This window comes from Brachypodium distachyon, chromosome 1, assembly GCF_000005505.3.
Source record: "Brachypodium distachyon strain Bd21 chromosome 1, Brachypodium_distachyon_v3.0, whole genome shotgun sequence".
In the NCBI taxonomy this organism is placed as follows: Eukaryota; Viridiplantae; Streptophyta; class Magnoliopsida; order Poales; family Poaceae; genus Brachypodium; species Brachypodium distachyon.
The window spans coordinates 59,937,877-59,961,147 of NC_016131.3; the positions used below are offsets into that span (position 1 = coordinate 59,937,877).

The 23,271-nt window shown below is 47.2% G+C and overlaps 2 protein-coding genes across 2 annotated transcripts; one reads left to right on the forward strand and one right to left on the reverse strand.

The window, feature by feature from the left end:
• Positions 1 to 12,051: 12,051 nt before the first annotated feature.
• On the forward strand, positions 12,052 to 14,242 carry LOC100840850 (F-box only protein 13). The gene is made up of 2 exons (XM_003557707.4): positions 12,052 to 12,458; positions 12,793 to 14,242. Exon 2 carries the CDS (start codon positions 12,831 to 12,833, stop codon positions 14,058 to 14,060), a length of 1,230 nt encoding a protein of 409 aa, XP_003557755.1. The 5' UTR covers positions 12,052 to 12,458; positions 12,793 to 12,830; the 3' UTR covers positions 14,061 to 14,242.
• Positions 14,243 to 18,251: 4,009 nt separating this feature from the next.
• Positions 18,252 to 20,779, reverse strand: LOC100826722 (putative pectinesterase/pectinesterase inhibitor 45). The gene is made up of 2 exons (XM_003561516.4): positions 19,222 to 20,779; positions 18,252 to 19,138 (listed from the first exon to the last, which is right to left on the reverse strand). Exons 1-2 carry the CDS (start codon positions 20,363 to 20,365, stop codon positions 18,444 to 18,446), a joined length of 1,839 nt encoding a protein of 612 aa, XP_003561564.1. The 5' UTR covers positions 20,366 to 20,779; the 3' UTR covers positions 18,252 to 18,443.
• Positions 20,780 to 23,271: the final 2,492 nt, after the last annotated feature.

Sequence of the window (23,271 nt, forward strand, 5' to 3'; positions counted from 1 at the left end):
CTGGAACATCTTATAGGAATGAAGGGCAGGACTCAGGAGTACTAGCAACCTCCCTGGCAGGCCACCTGACCTCAAATGAGTTTCGCTAAGGTACCCTGCGGCTCAAGCACAATCCTGACCACGTGATGATGCATGAAGGATTTAAGGTTAGAAATCTTCTCTTTTTTTACAAGACCTTTGTCGGCATCCCAAAACTTTAGGGCCCATTTTAGATTTAGCACATGGGCTCAAATTTTTGGGTAAGGCCCGATGAAGGGAATGTTGTGTATGCAACATTGAGTACGTTGTCCGTACAACATTGTGTTCGTTTAGGAGTTGGGACATCTGGTAGGGACCGCTATTGACTAATGGTTGAGTAGAAATATTCGGGCCATAACTAAATATGCGTGAACCTGTATGGTCGTATACTTGAAGGGTTGGAGCCTAATTTGAATTAGAAATAAATTAGAGTGGAGATTGAGTTCTAACGGCCAATGGGCCTCTAACGTGGTTCCCCATTATGGGTACGCGTCTACATAAGGAAGACTGGAAGAGGGGCTGGAGGGTTTAGGCCTTTTCCAGCCCAAAACCTCTGTTCAGATTTAGCAATCGGAGCAAGTGGTTTTCCTTGCCGAACATGTGGATACCTCGCAAGCATTGCGACCGTCACGATTGGACGAACTATTTAAGGGAACTCGCAAGGAGAAAAAGGTAGTACAACCACATGGCATACTCAAATTCCGCTACAAGGTTTGGCGCATCTAGTGGCAACCACGTGATCCGCTATTACGACATGTTTTTAGTTTACATGGTATTACCTCCTCCCATTTTATGAGACACTCGTGTGTTCCAAAATTATCAATTCAACTAACAAAATAAGTAATTTATTGCGCAAATATGTACCATTAGATTTGTAATTAAATGAACTTTAAATGATATATTTTTTAATCTCATATTACATTTTGGAGAGAAATCCATATTTGCCAGTGAGAATTTGTCTAGATGTTTAAATGCCACTCAGAATTTGTCTGTTCCAAATATGCCACTCAAATTTTGCATTGGGGTATAAATATGCCACTACCGTTAGTTGACTGCTAGTTGACCGTTAACTAAGAGATGAAAATACCATTTTGCCCCTTAGGTAGACAAAAGATACAACAGCATTAATTAAGTGGTTCATTCAGATGACAACTTTCAATGTTCCAATTCTGCTTCTAAGCACTCAAACAGTTCTCGAGAACTGGGATTGAAGCTATTGAAAACAAGATCTCAAATGAAAAACTGTTAAAGAAGTCAACGGTATGGGCAAGTAACTAGCATGATATATACAAAGCTACAAAAGAACCATGGAAAATAATAAATATGAGAGTTAGGAAGCAACATCTAAACTTTTCACTGCAAGTCACGCTAGTGACAAGAAAAATGCTAAATGAAAAAAAAATAAGATCGATGTTTTCTCACATGCCATATCAATCGTGAGAATGAAAATGTGTTACCTACTCAACAACGGGAAACCAACAACGCAACAAGGGGTATCTTAGTTTTCTTTTTTTTCCTTCTGACCCGTGGACCTAGGGGTATATCGGTCAATATGTAAAACCTAACAATTGACTTAACGGTCAATTAACGGTTGTGGCATATTTGTACCCGATGCAAAATTTGAGTGGCATATTTGGAGTAGGCAAATTTTCAATGGCATTTGGGCATTTGGACAAATTCTCGGTGGCAAATATTAAATTCTCTCAACATTTTGCTACTCACTCCAATCCATATTAATTGTCGCAGCTTTGTCTAGATACACATGTATCTAAACGCGTTTCATTGTATAGGTACATCCTTATCTAGGCAAAACTGCGACGAGTGATACGGATCAAAAGTAATAGTTAAATTGATGATCTTGGAACACGTGCATGTCTTGTAAAAAAGGCGGAGGTAGTCGAAAATCTTGATTTGCGCTAGTGTGCACTACTCATTAGTGGGTGGGGTGGCGAGCACACTTTGCAGCGAGTGTTCCGATGGGTATATCGTTGGCGCGTCAAAAATCGGGACATCAGCCATTTTTTTAGGGAAATACATCGGCCCGAAGTCAAGAATACAGAAAATTGGTATGTGGGACTAGCATGTAAGTCATACCCAACCTTGTCACGCCATCAAAAAAATGGTTCCCCGTCTCGCTCCTCCCCTAGCACCAACGCCCGCAGAAACCCAGGCGGAGGGGAGTTAGCGCCCGCCGGCGGCAAGGCCGCGGTTCTCCCTCACCTCTGTGCGTCGTTTTGGCACCGGCAGGTGTGGGGGAGCCCGGTCTTCCGTCCGGTTGGTGTTTTCGGTTCTAACTTTTTCTAGTTTGTTTCCCGGCAGGAGGCGAGGATGACGCTGCTGTCTTGGAATAAGTCCCTCCGGCTCCTTCCTCGTGCTAGCGTCTTCAACTCTGGCGGCGTTGGCGGGCTGGTGAGGGCGGGGTGGTCAGGATCTGTGTGTTCTGCTCCTTGGCACCCTGGTTTTGAAGTGTCTCAATGTTCGTCTGTGGCTTTATGCGCGGGCGATAGCATGCTGCCCGGGGAAGAAGATGGATGTGTCTGCTGCCTTGGTTTTGTGGTGGTGGCTCATGGATCTGGCCGCTTGCTGAAGGGCGGTCTGGCTTCGTCCCCAGATCCGGTGCTGGAGAGGTTCGGAGGACGCCTTCGGCCGATGCATTTGAGAGGAGTTCATCCTACTCATTGGAGTAGGTGTCTACTGCGGTTCAAGAAAGCTTTTGAGCGAGTGACTTCTTCAGTGCCTGGTGCGTGGCCTACGAGAGCTCGTTCCCTCTGCCGACGACTCCGGCAACGGCGGAGGGGATCAGATTTCAGTGGCGTTGGAAGTTGCAGAGAAAACTTTGGTTTTAATCCTATTTTTAGTTTTTTGGGCTTCTCTGTTTCTTGGTGGAGGCTACAGTTCCTTCCGTATCCTTCCTTTGGCCTCGAGTTAATTTTTTTTAATAATACGAATTATTAAATCATTATTGAAAATAATACACATTTTATAAAAATTTCAAAAATAATACACCCTCGACCTGGGCCAGGCCGACTGGAGCTAATCGGCCTGGCCCATGCCGATTCGGCCCACTCGGCCTCGCCCAGGCCGACTGGAGGCCGGCCTGCCCGCCCAGGCCGATTAGGCCCCAGTCGGCTTCGGCCAGGCCGACTGGAGGCTCGTCTTGCTCGCACTTACAGGAACAGAACGCCACTGCTCGCCTGCTCGCCGGTTGATCTCCCTTCGATTCCCCTAGTCTCCACTCATTCTCTTCGCATTAACACATGAGAATTAATCTCCACTATTCCACGAACCAGTTCAGGCGCTAGGTCTCCCGTTTTCCTTTTTAATGGCCACTTCTATTGAGACGCACCGAATGCCGCCCGTCGGCATCCGTCTCCCGATCTTCCTCCTCTGCCTATAAAAGGCGATTCCTAGCGCGTCACCGTGTGCCTCTGTGCTTCCTCTCTCATTATCCTATTGAGAGGTTGTCCCCTCAAGAGCTCTACATCTCATGCCACGACCGTTTTCCTCCGCCATCCGTTGCCTCCATTGTTGAAGGGGAGCTCGCTCCGGAGCTCTGTTCCTCGATTCCTTTCACCGGGAGACTCTTCTGACCCCCTTTACCTTTTTTGACAAAGTTTCATGAACAACCGTCGCCGTTGGCCGTGCCGTCCCCGACGTCATGCCGAAGCCGTGCCCGAAGCCCCGGCCGCGACGGGAGACCTATTGCGCCTGAACTGGTTCGTGGAATAGTGGGGATTAATTTGCATGTGTTAATGCGAAGAGAATGAGTGGAGACCAGGGAAATCGAAGGGGGATCAACCGGTGAACAGTGGCGTTCTGTTCCTGTACGTGCGAGGAAGACGAGCCTCCAGTCGGCTTGGCCGAAGCCACTGGGGCCTAATCGGCCTCCTGGCCTGTGGGCTGGCAAACCGGCCTCCAGTCGGCCTGGGCGAGGCCGAGTGGGCCTAATTGGCTTGGGCCAGGCCGATTAGCTCCAGTCGGCCTGGTCAGGCCGAGGGTGTATTATTTTTAATAAATTTATAAAACGTGTATTATTTTCAAGCACCGTAACAGGATTTGCTGTAAAAAAAAAGCGCCACAACCAGATCAAACCCAAACCACTAGCATAGACAAGATTTTGAGTTAGGACGGTCTAATTAAAATGAGGGTAACATGCTAATAATATACTGCACAACATCGGTTACTCTGTCTACTTCCGCCTAGCACCTGTTGCACCGTGCTTCTGAGCTCTTCGCTAGTCATGTCTTAGGAAGGAACTAGGAATGACAGAACGACGCCTCTGTTCGAGTAACCGACCCGAAAAGGTTGTGATCAGGATCAGCGCTAATATGGCTCGTGTGCTAGGAAATACTAGCACAAGTCCGTACATTGTACAGATTTAAAAAAAAGAGACTATAGTCCTTATTTTAATTCTAACTATCTAAGTGCCCCGTGCGTTTTGCTACGCTCTTCACAAATTATTCATATTAAAAAGATAAAAACAAAAATCAAGAATGCAACCCAGCGGGTGCATTATCAATTAAAAGAGAAGCGCTAGAATGCTAGTACAATGCCGAAACAGCAACAATGCCACTCGTGGCAAGAAAACTAAAAAGGAACTACGGACTACCAAGCAACCTACTCGCCGCAAGAGCCGAACCAACACCCCTAGCTAACGGCATTTAGAAATGATAGTTATCCTCTTAGCTAATGTCTTTTTTAGAGCATCTTAATCATTGTCTTAAGGTCTTGTTGCTGTTTTGGGCTAGAACCATTAATTCTGCGTGCAGTGGGCCAGTCGTTGTTGGTAGAGAGTGGTGGATGAACGGACCCAGTTGCAAATTAACAATTAGTATAAACCTAGATCGTTATCGATCTTAGGCCAGGCCCATTATTTCCATTGCGGTAACGGACACCGACTGTAAATTAATAGGTAGTATGCCTATTAATTTTGTTGTGGTGGTGATAAAGAGTTGTAGTAATAGATTATTCATGCCAGATCTATCAAGGGTAGGCGGTTCGAGGGTGGATGGAGCACCGCCACTAATCGACATCTTTATTATAGTAGGGACGCAATGACTCAAGAAGATATTGATCGAAACACGGTATAACTAGATTTAGGTGGGCTGTCCAACCTAGCCTTGTGCGATGTACTAGCATTTTTCGTTCGACGGATCGGTAACACGGTAGCACCGAAATGTCTTGACAGGAGTATATGTAGCCCGCCAACCAAGATAATAATAGTTGTCATGAAAAGTGAGTTTTTATTATGGAAAGTGAGTAAACGAAGAACAAGAAGTTACATCTATTCCATTTGAGATTATGTAAATTTGAGAAAATTAAGTGGCGTTCGTTGCCATTTGGAATTAGCGAAGTGTCTGGCGCTTTCCTATGGACCAACAAACAAGCATTTAAATGCAATGATCAAATGACTATTTTCCGGTTTTTATCCCTAACTTCTTTCTTATGGTGGCTAGTGCGTTGTAGCATATGTACCCTTATGGTCATTACTTGGCAATATGACAACCATCTCTAGCGATGGTGGCGTAGAAAGAATTGGTAGGTAGTAGCACGACAAGCGGTGCTTTGGAGACGGTAGCACATATGGATTCGACGAGGGAGTGACAAAGAGGAACTTTTTGCTCAATTGCCCCCCTGCCCAACGGAATTGTCAAAAATGCCCCCCTCAACGAAATGCCGAAAGTGGCCTGGCGAAAAGCATAAGCGACATGTGGACTTTCTCCAATGGGATCGGCGGAAAGGCACACAAAAAACTGTGCCAGATGCTATAGTACACGCCGCTGATGCGATTGGACGAAAGCTAGGCCACATGTTGCTTTATGGGCTTTTCGTCAGGCCACTTTTGGCATTTCGTTCGGGAGAGGGCCCTTCCTGACAATTCCGTTGGCCAGGCGGGGGTTGGGGTGGGGGGGCAATTGAGCAAAAAGAGATATTCAACAAAAACAATGAGAAATGACTAGATGATGGTCGCATAAAGGCTTGGAATAGGAGACTCCCCACATTGAAAAACGCACAAGCAAAATACTCATTCGAGTTGGTATCTAGTCATAGGACACATGAATTTGACAAAGTGGGTCCATGCTATGAGATTTTAAGTTAAAAAGGTAAAAGGAGGCCACAATTTTCAATATGGTACGGAATGCACAAATCGCACATAGGAAATAAAAGGTAAAATTTTAGTGAAAATTTAAAATAACTTTTTGCGCGTATTTGCAGATAAACCGAGACATTTTGCACCTGTTTCTCATGTGTTTTGTCTAAGCGGATCATTCTGATTTTCAACCTTTTGTTCCGGACTTACATTTTCTCTTAAATTTCAGTGTTTTTCTTTTCAAATCCTACATCCGGACTATCAGCATATGAGGAAAAGATGCGAGCAGTTGGAGCGATAGAAAACCGAGAGGCAGTTAAAAAAAATATGTGCACATTCTTCTTCTCCTACTGCGGAGTAGTACCAGTATATACTATGGAGTATAGGAACAAATTACTGCTAGCTCTGACGACTCCAAGTCCCATGATACAGGCGTTGAAAACTTTACCTGACCTGAGTACCTGACCGACCATCCGGGGCCCTCTCTACCTCTGCGCCTGAGCCTTGAGCAGCAGCAGAGCAGAAATGTCCGTTTGTTTACGAAGATTAGTGTTCCGTGTTAGCCGCAAAAACTACTCCACTGTACTCGCTTTGTGGGTACGCGTGCCTCCTGCCTCGACGGAGACAGAGCAGCTAGCAGAGCAGAGCTGCGCACACAAACAGCGGCTAGTGCGTGCTCTGCATCATGTTAACTGGGTCGCAGGCCGTGAATGTGTCGCATTTCTTCCATTATTTCAAAATTTAACCGGCTCTATTCTTTCAGCAGCAGGTGACGTATCCGTCAACAACGAGCCGTCAGCGGTGATTTCATCAGTCTCTTAAGATCTGCCAGCTCAGTCTTTCGAAGGTGCTCATAGAGTTAGGAATGTGCGTGTGTGCGTTCATAGGGGTGAGTGTACGCTCGTGTTGTGTTGTGAGTGTTGGGTTTTGTACCGTGTTCTTAAAAAAAACTCGGTCGCAGGCCTGGCACGCACGCACTGGATGCATGGATGGAAGTGTGCGTGTCCCCGCCTGCCAGTGCCATGCCAGCAGCCTCGAGATCTCTGCCAGTACGTGTCACGCCAAACTGAAACTATTTTAATCATCTTTTACCAGATCTATACCGGTGCGGTGCGCTCTCTTCTTCCTTCCCCCGTCCAAGATCTAGATGCGACACATAGAATTTACTATCGAGGAGAGCCCCACCCGACGCATGCGGTTTACCTTCGCACTCGTGGTGTCGTGGTCAAGTCGTCAAGAGAGAAACGATGCAGTACGATTTACATCACTCTGGCGAAGCCAGTTCGGAGAATCACTGGTGTCATCTACGGAGTATATTACATTGATGTAAATTTTTATACTCCGTAAATATAACTAGTGGTCTTCACTAGTTCACAGAGGAACCACTGGTGTTAATTGACACATGTGTTACTTCCTCCGTCCCATAATACGAGGCACGCACGCATTCCTAAATCGTCAATTTAGCTAACTTAATATAACTTAAAAAAATATAAAAAAATATCATTAGAAAGTTCTTTCAATAACGAATCTAATAGTGTATTTGTTGTTAAAAAATATACATATTTAATTGATCAAATTGACGATCTAAAGATGCGTGCGTGTCTCATATTGTGGGCGGAGGTAGTACAATGTAGCTTTGCCCTTGCCCTCATCTCAAGTTTACATAGGACTGGAGTGCAATGTGCACTTGAATCTTACGGAATTGAAAACTAACTAGGCACCTTTGATTCGGAGGATTCTGAAAACGTCTGTGCTACAAAAGAACCCATGAATATGACATGAATGCATGTGCAAAATACAAGACTTGATACCATAGAATTTCTATAAAAATGGACGTTTTTTTTTGCGGGATATAAAAATGGACGTTTGATTACAGGAATATAAGAAGACACATGAATCCTACTAAACACAGTCAAACCACATGGATACGTATAATTAGAATGTTAATTAGTATACCAATGACGACCTCATCTCATTTTTCATGCATAGGAATTGAGAAAAGAGGTTTGAGGTGGATCGCTAGTAAATTCCTACGTTTTTTCATTTTAAAGCTGACATCAAACGGAATTTTCCTCTATTTTTCCTGTGTCTCATTCTGTAAATCAAATGAGTGAATAGTATCACCAAAGAAAAAAATTCTATCCCTACACATTTCCTCCACTTTTTCATATGAATTGAAAAGGGTATATAGGAGTTAACACCATAGAGTGCTTGACACACCACAGAAAAAACAAAAGAATTGTACTCCCTCCGGCCGATACATAATAAGTATCCCAAATTTTGTACTAACTTAGTACAAAGTTGTAATAAATCTGAGACACTTATTATGTATCGGAGGGAGTAGAAAGAGATTTAATTTAAGTACATGGAAGGACTCTAAAATAGAGTGCAAAGGTACTGCTTGTGAAAAATTAAGGATTCTATTCACACGAATCAAACGACCAAACCTCCAAAAAATGTACAAAATTATTTGAATCGAAAGAACTCTTAAAAAAATGTATGTTGAGAATTGAGACGATGTCATGGTCTTCGGAATTCTCGCATTTTGTTAGAAACCCTACAGGGTATCCTAATTCATAATCTGAAGAAGCACAATCTTGTACTCCCTCTGTTTCTTAATATTGTGCGTTTGGAGTTGTCCTAAATGAAACTTTCTCAACTTTGACCGGTTTTATAAAGTACCAACATATAAAACCAAACAAATGCGATATAAAAATACACTTCCTCCAGTCTTAAATTATTGTCGTTGTTTTAGTACAACAATTTAGAATCGGATGAGATATTTGATAATAGTCCTAACAGTGCTACTTTTGTGTTGTATATACGTGTTCATGTTCTTGCAAATTTGGTCGAAGTTGACAACCTTTGGCTTAAGACCTATCAAATGTACAAATATGTCGAAAGGGAGTGAGTATTTTGTTATCTTCGTTTTGTAATTTGGGTGATCCGAAGATGCACTGTGTAATTTATCAGTATCGTGTAAATGTGCTGATCTTGTCCAGAGACCGCAGTGGAGACTACTAGTAACGAGTTCTTTCTGTGGGGTCCTGGGTGACAGCCGGTCCCCACCCATTTGACTTACACAAAGGAAAAGCAACGATGGGGACAGCCGCCCAACCACGGTTGGCAACAGAACAGAGGAGAGAGAGAGAATGAGAGATTCCGCCTACGAGGACATCCGCAACGAAACGCAGAGAGAGCGAGAGGAGAGACGGTGTACAGCTCCGGACTGCAATGAAAAGCAGAGGAAGATGAAACCGGGAAAGGGACACGGTGTACAGCGTGCGTTGGCGTGTGTCTGCTTGTTGCTTTGCGGTGCGTTGTGGAGTTCTTTTATTCTGGTGCATGCCTGCGTGCTTCCGCTTTTGCTTTACAAAGGTCAGCCACGGATTCCATTCTCTCTCTCTCCCATCTCTGCCTCCCCTTCAGTCTCCCTTGCCTTTGACATGAATCGCATATGTTGGCGCCTGCGTGCGCGTCCCACAGGGCCAGGGGGGGCTGTGTCTACATTGCGCAGCTGGCTTCTTCTTTTGTTGTTTCTCGCTCCCCGGCTCGCACGGTTAATTTTAGAGCTACCTAGCATATGCTTTCGGGGCTCTTTTGTCCACGGTACCTTCCTTCTGTCTTGCCTTGTAGCAATATTATTTTCCTGACACTGTCGCTCGTGGCAAGCAAGCGTGCAATGCTAATGCTCTTCGAGTTTATTTCGCTACGCTTTTAGCCTTTGAATTGATCTAGATGTGCTTTTTATTTTTTTTCTTTCATGGTTAAGGCCCAGCTAAGGACCAAGGAATCTTGTCAAAGTGTTCGGATAATGAGTGAAAGTAATATCTGAAAGTCGAATTTCCACCAACTTCTTTTTGTTTGATTGAAATAAAACAACCTCGTTTACAACAACAGCAGCAGCAGCAAACTTACAGGTGGCCCTCTTTTGCTCGAATGTGCTCCACTTATTTTTTTTTTCCGTGTATATTGACATTATCCGCTGACCAGAGATAATTAGCTGACTCTGAAAGTAAAAATAGTAAAGAAAAATAGGGTGAACGAAACACTCCATTCTCGAGTGATCTTACTTGCACATCTACGGCAACTTGTACTGTTTGCACATCTACGGCGTTGAATGTAGATAAAATGACGTACGGAGTAGGAGTACATATAAAACCAACAGTGACAGGGGAACAGCTCGGCTGGTTTCGGCCAAAAGCAAAAGTGACAGCTGAGAGGCCGGCTAGATTTAGATTAGATTACAAGGAGAGAGAAGACAGAAGACGCGGGATAGTGTGTCCTTCACATGTGTTCCTCTCCAAGCTTTAATTTTCCCAGTCCTACTTAGTTGTTTTTCCTATCTCTTGGACCTAGGAATTCGTGCAGATTCCTCCACAGGTCAAACCCGTACTGCATCTTGTTTGTTGCTAATGCAGAGCAATCTGGGGAGGGACGTTGAGTACAAGTCACCGCTCTGTATTTACCGTCCTACGGTGCGGGTGATTGCTTCAGCCTTCAGGTAGTCAAAACCAGGATAGCTCAATTCAGATGATTGGTTCATGAAATCGATCCTCGACACAAAATATAAAATACTTTCTCTGATCATAAATTTTTAATCAAATTTGTCCAAATATGGATGTATCTATTTTTAAAAAACGTTTAGATACATATAATATTTCAACAACAATTTAGGATCGGAGAGAGTAAAATAGACACTCGCATGCTCAACTTCGTCCCTTCACCATAGCCGTGCGGTCACTCGGTCATGGAAACATTTTTTCTGCTTATAGCTAGGATAGCTCAATTCAGTCTTTGCCAAAAAAAAAAGGATAGCTCAATTCAGTACTTTGCCTGATTGCCATGGCGGGCAGTATTGCCCAAAATTTCACTTTATACAGCACTTAATTTATGGCAGCAGTCCGGCACACAATCCATCACCTACCGATTTTTTACAAGTCGGTGAAACGAGAACTAATAAGATACAGATGGTATATACTCCGTAGCATTTTCTTTAACCGTAAAGTGTACGTATTTTATTGGTCCTAGCAACGGACATGCATTGTGCTAGTCTAAACAAAGAGGTGCGGACCAAGATCGAAACGTTGCAATGTTCGAAACGGAAACTAAAATATTTTCCACTTACAGCCTAGAATTCTGAAAAAAAAATTAAATTTCAGAAACCAACTTGTTTGATTGGCACATAATTTAATAGGAATTCAATCTCAAATTCTATGCAATCACGTTATAACTAACCCAAAAAGGCATCATTTTTCTAGAATTGTTTCTCACTCTACATATCCATGTGATAGACAAACATGATTTTTAACCCAAAACTCAAATTTATTCAAATGAAATCCTATCAAAATTTGAACTTCGTTTCATTTCTACCACCAAATGAAATGATGGATGTCAAATGAGCTGTTAGTACTCACAAGAATTACTCCAACTTTTCAGACGTTGAAATTCTCCAAAGAGTTAGTCCCTCTGTTCAGATTTACAAGGCAGGTGCATGTTTCTAAGTTGTCAATTTGTAAACAAAATATGTACACCCTCCATCTAGAAATAAGTCACTTGAATTTGTCTAAATTCATATGTACTTAGACATGTTTTAGTATCTATAGATACATGCAAATCTAGGTAAATTCGTGTCATTTATTTCCGGACGAAAGAAGTATTACATTGCAAAAGAAAAAACATATCATTAGATTCGTCGTCGAATGAACTTGTTAATGACATATTTTCTTGATCATATAACATATATCTGATTACTGCAATTGGTGACCTAGAAACACAAGCAGGCCTTATAAACTCGAACGGAAGTAGTAGCCTAAATGTATTGACCTCTCAAGAGCATGAAAAAAAAAGTTGTTCTTGCTCCTTTTTTCTGACGTCAAATAATATTGAAACCCTTCGCAACAAATTAGAAGTGTCTCGGCCGAACAAATCTAAACCAATTCATTGGAAAAAAAAGATTCCAAATGGAGCTGGGTCACGTCATACACCACAACCATAGCCCACCGAAACATGTCCATCTTAGAGCAAGAATAAATTCGGAGTACTCCGTAGTAAAGTTAGTTATAAACACGTAGTTTTAGGCCACGCTCGCATGCTCAACACCATCCCTGCTGCTACTTCATTGCCCCATCTCTTCCACCATCACCACCCCTAGTCTCCACTGAGAGAGTGGAGTGGAGTGGCGCTCGTTCCCTCTCCTTCTTGGCATGTCAACGCGAACAAAAAGTATCCTCCCATCCATCGCCTCCGGACGGATATAAAGCCAACCCTCAAAGGCCAAAACGTACCCAAGATCGAAACCACACGGTCTGCCTGCCTGAGCCAAGAGCAACCCTGAGGTTTGCCTGAGGTATACAGCAGCTTCGTTGTTAGCTAGAACGTTTCCCTTCGCTTCTTGCTGCAATTCTTTGGTTCCAGCTGGCTGCAAGTCAGGAGCCTTTTCCTCTCTCTATGTTTTTTACCAAGCTCGCATTGCGATTTAAGACCAAGATTTGCTATATATGATTTGTGGCCACCAACAAATTAAATTCCTCCATTTCTAAAGCCCGTTTCTTCGAATTAAACTGCTAGGGACCCGAGAGAATTTCCTCCTTACTTCGATGCGCAATTGTCTTGTGTTAGTGTTTCAACTTTCAACCAGTACACTGAACTCGATCTTAATTCTTGTCTTTGTCCCAATGCAGAGAGAGGCCTTGCATACTTAGTCATCACTGCGGAATCAATGGAGCCGAGCGCGGAGTTGTCCATGGCGCCAGCGGCCAACGGCAGGAAGCGCAAGTGCCCACCGCGGCCCGGCCTGGGTGACATCCACCAGGACATGCTGGAGCGCGTCCTGGCGCGCCTCCCGCCGGCCAGCTTCTTCCGCCTCCGCGCCGTCTGCCGAGGCTGGCGCGCGGCCGCCGCGTCCCGGACATTCCTGGACGCCTGCGCCCGCGTCCCTCGCCGCGACCCGTGGTTCCTCATGCTCTCCGACCACCGGCCCCACCACCCCGTCGCCTTCGACGCCGCCGAGCGCTCCTGGCTGAAGAACGCGTGCCACGCCGATGCCGCGCCGGGGCCAGCCGTGCCGGTGGCCGCGTCGGGCGGCCTCGTCCTCTACCGCGCGCCGGCCACGGGCGCGCTCTCCGTCTCCAACCCGCTCACCCGCGCGTCCGGCGCGCTCCCCCCGGCGCCGCAGCCGTCGCAGGGCCAGCAGCAGCAGCTCCACGCCATTGCCATGTACGGCTCCCCCTACCGCGTCGCGCTCTTCACGGGCGAGCTCCTCGACGACCTGTCCATGGCGGTGTTCGACTCCTCCAAGGGCTCCTGGGAGACCCCCGTGGCGCTCGCCCGGAGTCGACCCTCAGCGGACGCGCCCCCGGTGCAGGACACCGACACGGTCTACTTCCTGAGCAAGTCGGGCGACGTGGTGGCCACCAACATGCAGCGCAGCGCGTCCAAGCAGTACTCCTCCGTGGTCGTCCCGTCCAACTCAAACGACACGGCCGCCGTCGCCTACTTCCTGAGCCACTCGGGCACCGTCGTGGCCTGCGACACGGCGGCACGCACGTTCGCGGAGCTGCCGCGGATCCTCCCCGTGCACTTCGAGTACTCCATCGACGTCGTGGCCTGCGGGGCCGCCGCGTACGCCGTCGTGCTCTCGGAGCACCTCGACACGGCTAGCCTGCGCGTGTGGGAGTTCGCGGCGGGCGCGTGGAGGCAGGTGGCCGCCATGCCGCCCGCCATGTCGCACGGCTTCTGCGGCAAGAAGGCCGACATCAACTGCGTCGGCCACGGCCACCGCCTCATGGTGTGCGTCAGCGGAAGCTCCGCCGAGGTCAGCGGCTGCTTCATGTGCGACGTCAGAAGCAACCGCTGGGAGGAGCTGCCCAAGTGCGTCGATGGCGACGGGGAGGCCAACGAGTTCTTGGCCGCCTTCTCCTTCGAGCCTAGACTGGAGATCAACGTCTAAGGACTGAGCGTGTAGTCAGTGTGGTGTGCGTGCTTATTGTGCTAATTAATTAAGGAGCGTCGTTTTGTTTTGCTCCTTGCTTCTTACATTTCTTTGTCTGTAATATGTAGCAATGGCTGTTTGATTTGCATGATCTAGTCGACACATTTCGGATTGTTTGATGGAAAAAAGAGTTAAATCGAGTACTTGACTCTTGTGCCCATGGGAAAGGACGTTAGCAATCTGACGCAAAGTAGATGCGTATCGCCATATACAGTGCTGGGAAACTTCTATTGAGGGCAAAAGTAAATGTGGTTTCATGTTCTGTGGCCAGAAGAAAAGATTGCATCTGGCATAGAACAAAGCATCAACTAGCAAATTCATGATTTGTACTATTGAATGTGACTTCAAGTTTGCAGTTCTGCTCTGGCTTCAGGCCTCCTTTGATTTAAAGGATTTCCATAGGAATTTTAAAAACTTGAAATCCTTAGAAATTTTCTCTACGTTGGTCGTTTGATTCTAGGATTAAATCCTATAGGGATTTCTCCTAAGGATTCATTTGTACTATATTTCATAGGAACATTTACATCCACTCCAACCTTTTGGAAAAATCTCTTGGTCCAATCAAACAAATTTTGATGCAAATAAAATCCTATAGAGCTCAAGTGGACATGACATTGCAATCCTACATTTTTTCTATTCTTTACTTTTCCAATTCTACGAATCAAAGAGGCCCCCAATGTTATATAAATCACTTCACCAAGTTGTCATAGTAATTTGATTTTCGCCATTTACTCGCAAATTAATGTTCCCTACTTCAGAATCATCATAAGGTCTACATTAAACCTCGTTCAAATCTGTTTCGCTGGTCCGGAAGATCTTATGTGTTCAGTCCAATCTGATCGAAGAGGTGCAAAAATAAAAAAGGGAATAAAGGGAGGAAACAAATATACACTATTGTAGTAACTAAAACTTTCTCATCCTCCTTTCGTTCTTTCTTTCTTCCTTTCTTTTCTTCGTTCTTTCTTCTTTTCTTTCTCGCAAGTGCAGAGCATGCAGCAGCTTGCCCATGCAACAGCAAAAGTTGCCACCTTTGCTTTGGAAGGAGGCAGTGTGGCTTCCACTGAGGAAAGAGTTATCTCATAAAGAGTTATCATAAGAATTCTACAGAAAGAGAAAGAGAATCGATGTAGCGCTCGGGGTTATCATGTCCCTGTACTGCATGCTGTTGGGTTTCCTTCTTCTGTCTCCTCTCCATGCTTGCAGTGGAAAAAAAGAAGAAGCAGCTTGCGTTCTTGGTTGCAGATGCTCTCCGAGATGTGAAGCTCTCGCATCGTATCCATGTTGCATGTTGCTTTCTTTTGCTTGCTTTGATCTGCTGCTTTAGCAAGTGCAAACAAGGCTCTTAAAGCGTGCTTACTCGCCACTTTATCACTCCAGTTTTTGCAGTAGTGTCAGAGAGCCTTCTTTTGCAGCAAACGCAGCCAGTTGGGCGTTGGCTGGCTTGATTACTGCGATAATGGAAAACATTAGTTGCTGCATGATGCATGCAGGAGCAGGATTAGTTAGTTTTCGGTAATAATTGCCATTGCTCGTGCTGTGGCAGCATGCAGGAGGATGATGGGGGCCAATGCCATGCGGTGCGATGCCGGCGTGTTGGATGGAAAGATTGGCAGGGGGAATGATGGCGCGGTTGCAAGGCGCATGATGAAGTGGTTGACAATGTGATTTAACAGAATTCTTTCACAATCATCACGTCTATGTCCGTTCTTGATGGACGGACAGGAAAGTTTAGCATGCCCTCACTTGCTTCTCACAGAAATAGAAAAGAGAGGAGGAAGGAAAGTCGGCACGCCTTTCGACTTTTCATGAGACGCCATTAGATGATGGCTACTCTAGATCTGAATGTCAAATTTGTTTTTATTTTAGTCCTTCAAAATTTGGTTTATTTTACTTGTGCAAGATCATCTAGGCTGTGGTTTTTATTCCAATTTTTTTTTGGAAGGACACGTGATGATTTACTGACAGAGTAATTCGTTCGAGTAATGGGAACAACACCATCGAAGACAAGCCTGCGTGAGGGTGCATGATGGTAGTAGAATGATTCCGCGGAAGAAGAAAAAGTTTTAGACTGCAAACTGAAACAAGCGGCAGGGACTCTGCAGGTCTCGTGGGAACATCTGCGAGTAAACTGCAGGCGAATGAAACGAAACGGTGGGTCGTGTGCGTGGGATGGATGGGCAGAGCTAGCTGGGCCAGGTCGCAGGCTGGCCGAGACACCTTTGGGCCCATCCGTTTGGCGCCTCGACCTGGTCCCCCGTCCATCTCCAGCCACGGCTAAGCTTGCCAACTCCAGTTTCTAGATAAAAAGTGTTCACTTATTACTGTCTAGTTTCGCCTCAACCACTGCGTGCCCGTGAGGGAAAATTCGAACTCGATATAAGAAAAGATTCCTTACAAAATTGTCACGACCACATCGCTGGCATATCAGACCGGCCACTTTGAGTGAAACGGTGAGGTTCGAAATGCGATAGCTGAAATCGTTCTCGGTTCTCCTGTCCTTGTGATGTGCCGCTGAGAAACATAGGGGAACCGGGGAAGGGAAACGGTGAATCTGCCAGAACGTCAACACCCAACAGAGCAGAAGCTGTACCCAACGCCAGGGTTTAACTCGTGCTCCTGTCCGAAACATCCAGCCCGCACAAACTGCAGCCGTACGAAAAGAGAACGAAATATAAGAGCGAATTGACACTTCACGGAGAGTCAGGCTTTTAGCCATCGCTCGACCTTTTCAGCATTGCACACCTCACGTTTAATCAACAAACCATCCAGATCCAGTTTTAAAATTCAAACAATTGTACTCCGTATGTGTTATCCAGTCTAGAGAACGTTGAGAGCCGAGATTGGTTTTACCATTGTTGATGCCCTTAAGCTTATTCTACCAAAAGTCATGGAAATTGGGTAGTACAATAGTGTCTCTGTCCCGCCTTTCTTGATACAACGCACATCTGGCTGCTTTGGCAAATTCAAATTGTTTTTGATATAGGATCTAGGGTTTCAAGAGCAAGTATTAGTGGCAGGGAACCTTTGAGGACTGGAACCCTAGCCGCGTCGGCGACAGTTCCTCGACGACAACAACCTCTCCACGCCCCCATTATTGTCTACTCCACCAACTTTAAGTCCAAAATACAACATTCTAAACATGGCTTAATAAGATTTGTGAATCAGGGCGAGCGTGTGTAGGTTTCACTTGGAAAGAAAGAAAAAGCTTCGGTTAATTTTACTCCTGGGGAGTAGAAGCCGAGGTAAACTCCAGCGGGCCAACCCAAAGCGGACACAGAATCTGTTCGTGTTGGTCCGTTTGGGTGGCGGGTCGAACACCCCTGGTGCCACCGTCCGACCAGTGTCTATATGTGTCGGCCGGTGCACCCGACGCTAGGACCCATTCCATGCCCATTTTTCCTCTTTTCCTCCTGCTTGTGTCCATTTGGATCGAATAAATTACCGTAGCAAATACATAACATGGTTCCTACACAAAAGCACCAGCAAATGGGACACATATCGAGTGATCAATCTCGATAATCATCTTCCGCTTGTTCTCGAACCAAGCTCACTACAATGGGTCCAGGAGGTTCAAGTCGGTCGTCATGATCCGTATCTCCTCGGCGAGCAGAGTGATGTCAACTTCCTTGGCTCTTGTTCAGGCATTGGTCTCATCAATGTCGAGCTTCCTTTTTTGCACATCGGGAAAGTTCTTCATTTGCTCCTTCTTCTCTTGGCGCTTCCTCTCCCGGGCCCTCTCACTTGTCAGTTCCTTCTCCGCTAGCGGTGCCTTGAGGGTCTCTTGCAATATGAGTTACTCACATTTTGCATCGATCTTGGAGTTGGTCCTTCCCCTCAGCCGGACCACACATGATGCCCCACTAGGGCGGGCAGCATCATCGCCGATCACCAAGGAGTCGTTGGCATGCTCCCTCCAATTGGATGCATTGTTCTTGGTGGCGGCAGGTGCGGTGGCGGTGGTGGAAAAGCGGCGCAAATTTTTTTTGCCATGGTGAGTTAGGACACGGGCAGACCGGAGTGGGCAGACGGAAACCTAGCCGTGTGTTTTGTCCGCGCGGACAGAAACTGACACGTCCGGGCGACGCCCCACGGGAGACGGCCAAGTGAAACTGCGCAAAAGCAAATCTTCATAAAAAAGAGTAGCAAATCAACATCTTCCCTTACTGGATCCACATGTATATATAGCCGACGCTATTTGTATTTTGTACATACAATACAATTGAACCAGACGATGCACTCTAAAACACGTATCGATGAACATACCGGACTGCTCTTACACACCGCATACGCACGCAATACAAAGAGAAGCATCCATCGATCCATCCATCCGTAGATCAAGCATCAGCCGAAGAGCCCTAGCCTGACCGGCGTGCCCGTCTCCGGTATCCACTCGGCGCCGTTGACGAAGTGCTCGACGGTGAACTGCATGGCCTTCTCCTTGTCGAGCACGTGGAAGCCCTTCATCTCCTGCCTCGCGGTGACGTTGGAGCCCTTGCCGACGTTGGCGAACTCGCCGTAGAATGCCGTGCCGAGGTTGTCCTTGCCCTCCCACGGCATGTACCCCTGCGGGTGCACGAAGCCGTCGATGATGGATTCGAGCACGATCGTCCTGGAGAACTCCTTCCACGGCCTCGCCAGGAACGTCTTCACCGTGGACGACGTCTCGGCCAGGCGCTCCTCGGCCACGATGCGGGTCCGGTGCAGGACGAAGCCCGTGGTCTGCTGCCGGTCGCGGCGCCCGTGCGCGGTGACCACGGCGGGCTTCCCCGGGAGCGGCGCCTTGACGAGGATGACGCAGCGCTGGAAGATGGCCGCTGCGTCGCCGAAGATGAAGTCGATGGTTCCCGAGATGATGCAGCTCCGGTAGTACTGGCGGTAGGCCTGCGCGAAGAGCGTGTCCTGGTTGCCGTCGATCCGGCAGTTGAAGAAGATGGCCCGGTCCGCCTTGACGCGCAGCGCCAGCGCCTGCTGCTTCTCGTCTCCTGCCGTGTTCTGGATCCCCAGCTTCACGGCCATGAACCTGTCGCCGTCCACCGCTGCACGCATGCATGCAAGCCGTTGGACACAATCACGACATGCATTAATTGGTCGAGCAATTTGCTTCCGTTTACGGACGGACCTAGAGTGGCGGTTCTCCACATCCTTACGCCGTCGGCGACGTTCTTGCTCCCGGTGATGATGGACTTCTTGGCGCCGTCGCCGTACAGGGTGATGTTGGCCATGCCGTTGGTGATGTTGACCTGCTCGTCGTAGACACCTTCCTTGACGTAAATCACGTACCTGCCGCTGTGGTTCTGCGGCATGGCGTCCAACGCGCCCGAGATGTTGGCGAAGTTGCCGGAGCCGTCCTTGGCCACCGTCACGTTGGGCGTCAGCCCGCCCTTGTGTTCTTCTTCTCCATCTCCATCTCCTTCTTGGGCGGCGTCGAGAAGCTTCCGGTCCTCATGGGGCACCCACGACGGGAACACTAGAGCAGATTCCCGGCCTTGGAGCCGGCGGTCGTTGTTGGGATTATTCTGCGTGTCGTCGTCGACGGCGGCGGCCGCGTCCTTGACGTTCTCGACGGTGAGGCTCTCCCCTTGGTCGATCTCAAGCATGGCGGAGAGCGCGGCTCCCTGCTGGATGATGGCGATGGCGTTGCTGGAGATCTCCCGGGCCTTCTCCATGATCTCCTTGATCTCGTCCCGGATCTCTCCCTTGGGGAACATGTCGACGCAGGAGCCCTGGAAGGTGATGACCGCGGAGAGCCAGGCCTGGAGGTCCTGCGCGGGCCCGTCCACGCCGCGGTTGGCCACGTTGTCCAGGGCCCGGGTGACGTCGGCGGCGCAGTCGTCCAGGAGCATCTTGCAGTCGCGCAGGGCCTCGTGCACCAGCGTGTCGTTGCTCTCCCGGACGGCGTCCAGCAGCGACGACCGGTTGAAGCCTTTCCCGAGCTCGCGGCCGACGGCGGTGATGGCGGCCGCCGCGGCCGCGTGCGTTTGGTCCGACGGGTCCTTGGACCGCTCCAGCGTCTTCTCCAGCGTCTCCTGGCACGTGGCGCGGTAGTCCGTGGGCGCGCAGAAGAGGTCCACCGTGCGCATCGTGGTGCTCATGTTGCGCTTGCTCTCCTGGGTGTCCTCGTCCGCCTTCTCCGTCAGGAAGAAGGCCGCCGTGCCGGCCACCACGCCGATCAGGAGGAACACCGAGATCCCGCCCACCAGGAGCCGAGTGCGCGACGCGTTTTGGTCCTCCTCCGCCTCAACGCCGCGGGAGGACGACGACATTGCAATTTTGCACTGTGCCGGCGCGCACTGCAACCACGATTAACCAGAGATCGAGTCGATCGATGCTAGCTGCGGCCGGCCCCGGCGCAAAATCGATCGATGCGCGCCACGCAGATCAGCATCCAAGAACCAATTCCACGATCAACTCTCTAGCTCTATGATTTGGGGAAGTTTTTTCTGTTTCGTTTCGTTTTGGTTGATTTTTTTTGTCTCTCGGTACGGGCTTGTGGTCTGTCCTTGTTCCGAGGAACAGCTAGCCCGGTTTGCTGGATTTGTGTGTTGGCAAAACTGTCCGGCTCTTTTTTAGGAAGCGAAATGGGCAGAGTAAGCAAGAGCTGCATATTTTCATTTAGACATGTGTATTTCATTTACATTAGCAGAATTGAATTATTTACATGTTGTAAAAAAAAGTACTCCGTAGCAAAAAAAAAAAATACAATTTCTTCACGTGTATCAATCAATTTTAAAATGTGAGCAACAACTAGACAAATAAAATACGCATACCACTCCGTGGAACATAAATCTTCAGATGTGTGAGTGTCCTACATTTTGCAACCGGAGGAATAGTTATATTTTAGGGTATCCCTGACAAAAGATTCAAATGTCATGACTTGTTGAATCATAAGGTGAACAAAAGCACACAAATTTGTAAAATAGCTTTTTTTAATGCTCCACCGAAATTTAAAAGAGAGAATATATGCAAGCAAGATATAAAGGAAATTTTCCATTAACTGTAGTTAACCTCTTGCAAGAATCCTATCCTATAGTATTGAAGTGTAGGAGTGAAACCTATAGGGATTTTAGTGGTTTCACTCTTTTCTAGATGAGTCCCATCAGAAAAAAATATGGATATATGCAAAAATTCTATGAAATCCTTTTAGTTCAAAGGACCTTACGTAATCCACCTTGGTTTATGGACAAACTTGTGAAGCTGCGTGGTTTTGAAATCTAGATATAAATACTAACTTCACAAAATTATCTCAAAGTTTGTATTTGTGACAAAGCAGCAATTCCGCAATCTACAGGTTACGCCACCCTAGTCACAGTAAATTCAAATATCTAAGGTTTTTTGCTCTTCTGGGACCGGAGGCTTATGGAACTCTTAAAAGAACCATAACGTTAATCTAGCTAGCTTGTGCAGGTTTAGTCTCCAGGTTCTTCACCGGAGGCATAGAGGAATGTCAATGTGGGAAGGGTGGACCTAGGGATGAAGCATTGAAACGAGCTAGACATAACTTTCTGTTTTATTACAAGTCTTTGTCATTTCCGTTTGTTATTTTCTTTTTGTATATGATGCACTGGTCTATCTGATTAATAAATTTAGATCTTTTTTAAAAGCTTGCATATTGAAATGGGTTGATCCTGCGGATCCTCCAAACTTTCCATGTGTTAGTGTAGCTTGCGCGGGTTGGTTCTTTAGCTTCTTCATCCGATACTTGGATGGTGTCATCAAAATGCTAAGGGCAGAGGTAGAGCTGAGGGTGACTCCAGCAGGGTGACGAAAATGTGTCAGTTTTGGTCCGTTTGGGTGGCGACCTGGACACCCCAGAGGCCGCTGTCCAGCATAACTCCGTTTGACTCGTAGAGTGCGCCCAGCGGGGAGATCCATTTGGGAACCATGACAAGCTTTAAAATTTGATGAACTTGCTACAATTCACTGATAAAATTTGATAAACTTTCTACAATACTTTGATAAACCCTAAAGTTAACATATGAGGACAACCACCTTGCCAGAGGATTTGGGAACCATATGGCAAGGTGATGAGTGCGACCGGTTTGGTACTTCAGCGGGAGGGGAAGAGCAGGACGCCACTTGTGACACACGACTGATCGTGGTTGATGAGGAGCACTTGCCGGCTCAATCGGCCTCCTCGTCGGAGCCTGGGACAAGCGTTTGAGCAACGCCTCGCCACTCCCTCATATTCCTCTAGTGTTGCTTCTCAGCTTCGAATCCCCAGGTGAGCTCCTCCGCTTCGGATGCCACTTGGCGGGTGGCCTCCTCAACGTCGGTCTTAAGCAACTCCTTGCAGGCGCAGAGCACCAAGTGCTCCTCCTCTTCCTCAAAAACGTGGGCAGACGCCAGTTGCGCGGTAGCGCTTTGGGACAGCTCCCGGAGGGGTCGGCAGTGCAAGGCTTCCTCCCTCCTCGATCTCCATCCCCTTCTAGCTCCTTGATCTCCATCGCCTCTTAATCCTACATCTTGGCAATACAGGAGACGACGGGGTCCCCATTTAATAAGACTGGGATGGGGGTCGAGTTGTCGCTGACGAGTGGGACCGGGGAAGCCGAAAAGTTTTGACTCGGCGGACGCATTTGGTTCATTTGTTATCCATGTGGGCGCAAACCCGACCCAGAATGGGTCCAGCTGGAGCGAAAATGGGTCGCCGCACTGGACTGGCGTTTGGTCCATCCGGACCGAAACAGAGCAGTTCAGCCTAAATGGATTGCCCTGCTAAACCGGCGTCTGGTCCATCCGGACTGAAACAGACTAGCCCAGCCTCAATGGATCACCCCGTTGGATTCTTCCTCATGATTTTAAAGCATAACCAGGTGTGACTTTTGGTTTTATCAATGGTCTTTGTTATCCGTGTTTGTTTCGGGTTTTTTATCTGATATATGATATTTAGTTTCTTAATGAGTTCAAATCGTTTATTCCCAGCATCTTAATCCTCAGATGCACACAACCAAAATTTTATTAAAAAATACAACATGCCTCAAGGTCGAACAAATTGCTTACTTAGGGGATTCATGACGGAACAACATGGAATCCAACAATGAGTACGGTAATCCAACATGGAATCCTCTATTTATCTTCTCTCTCTCACCCTCTCTTCCCTGCTAATTTTTATATATATTTATGTGCAAAAGAGAATCATCGTAGTCAACCACTTGTCCAGACAACCTTT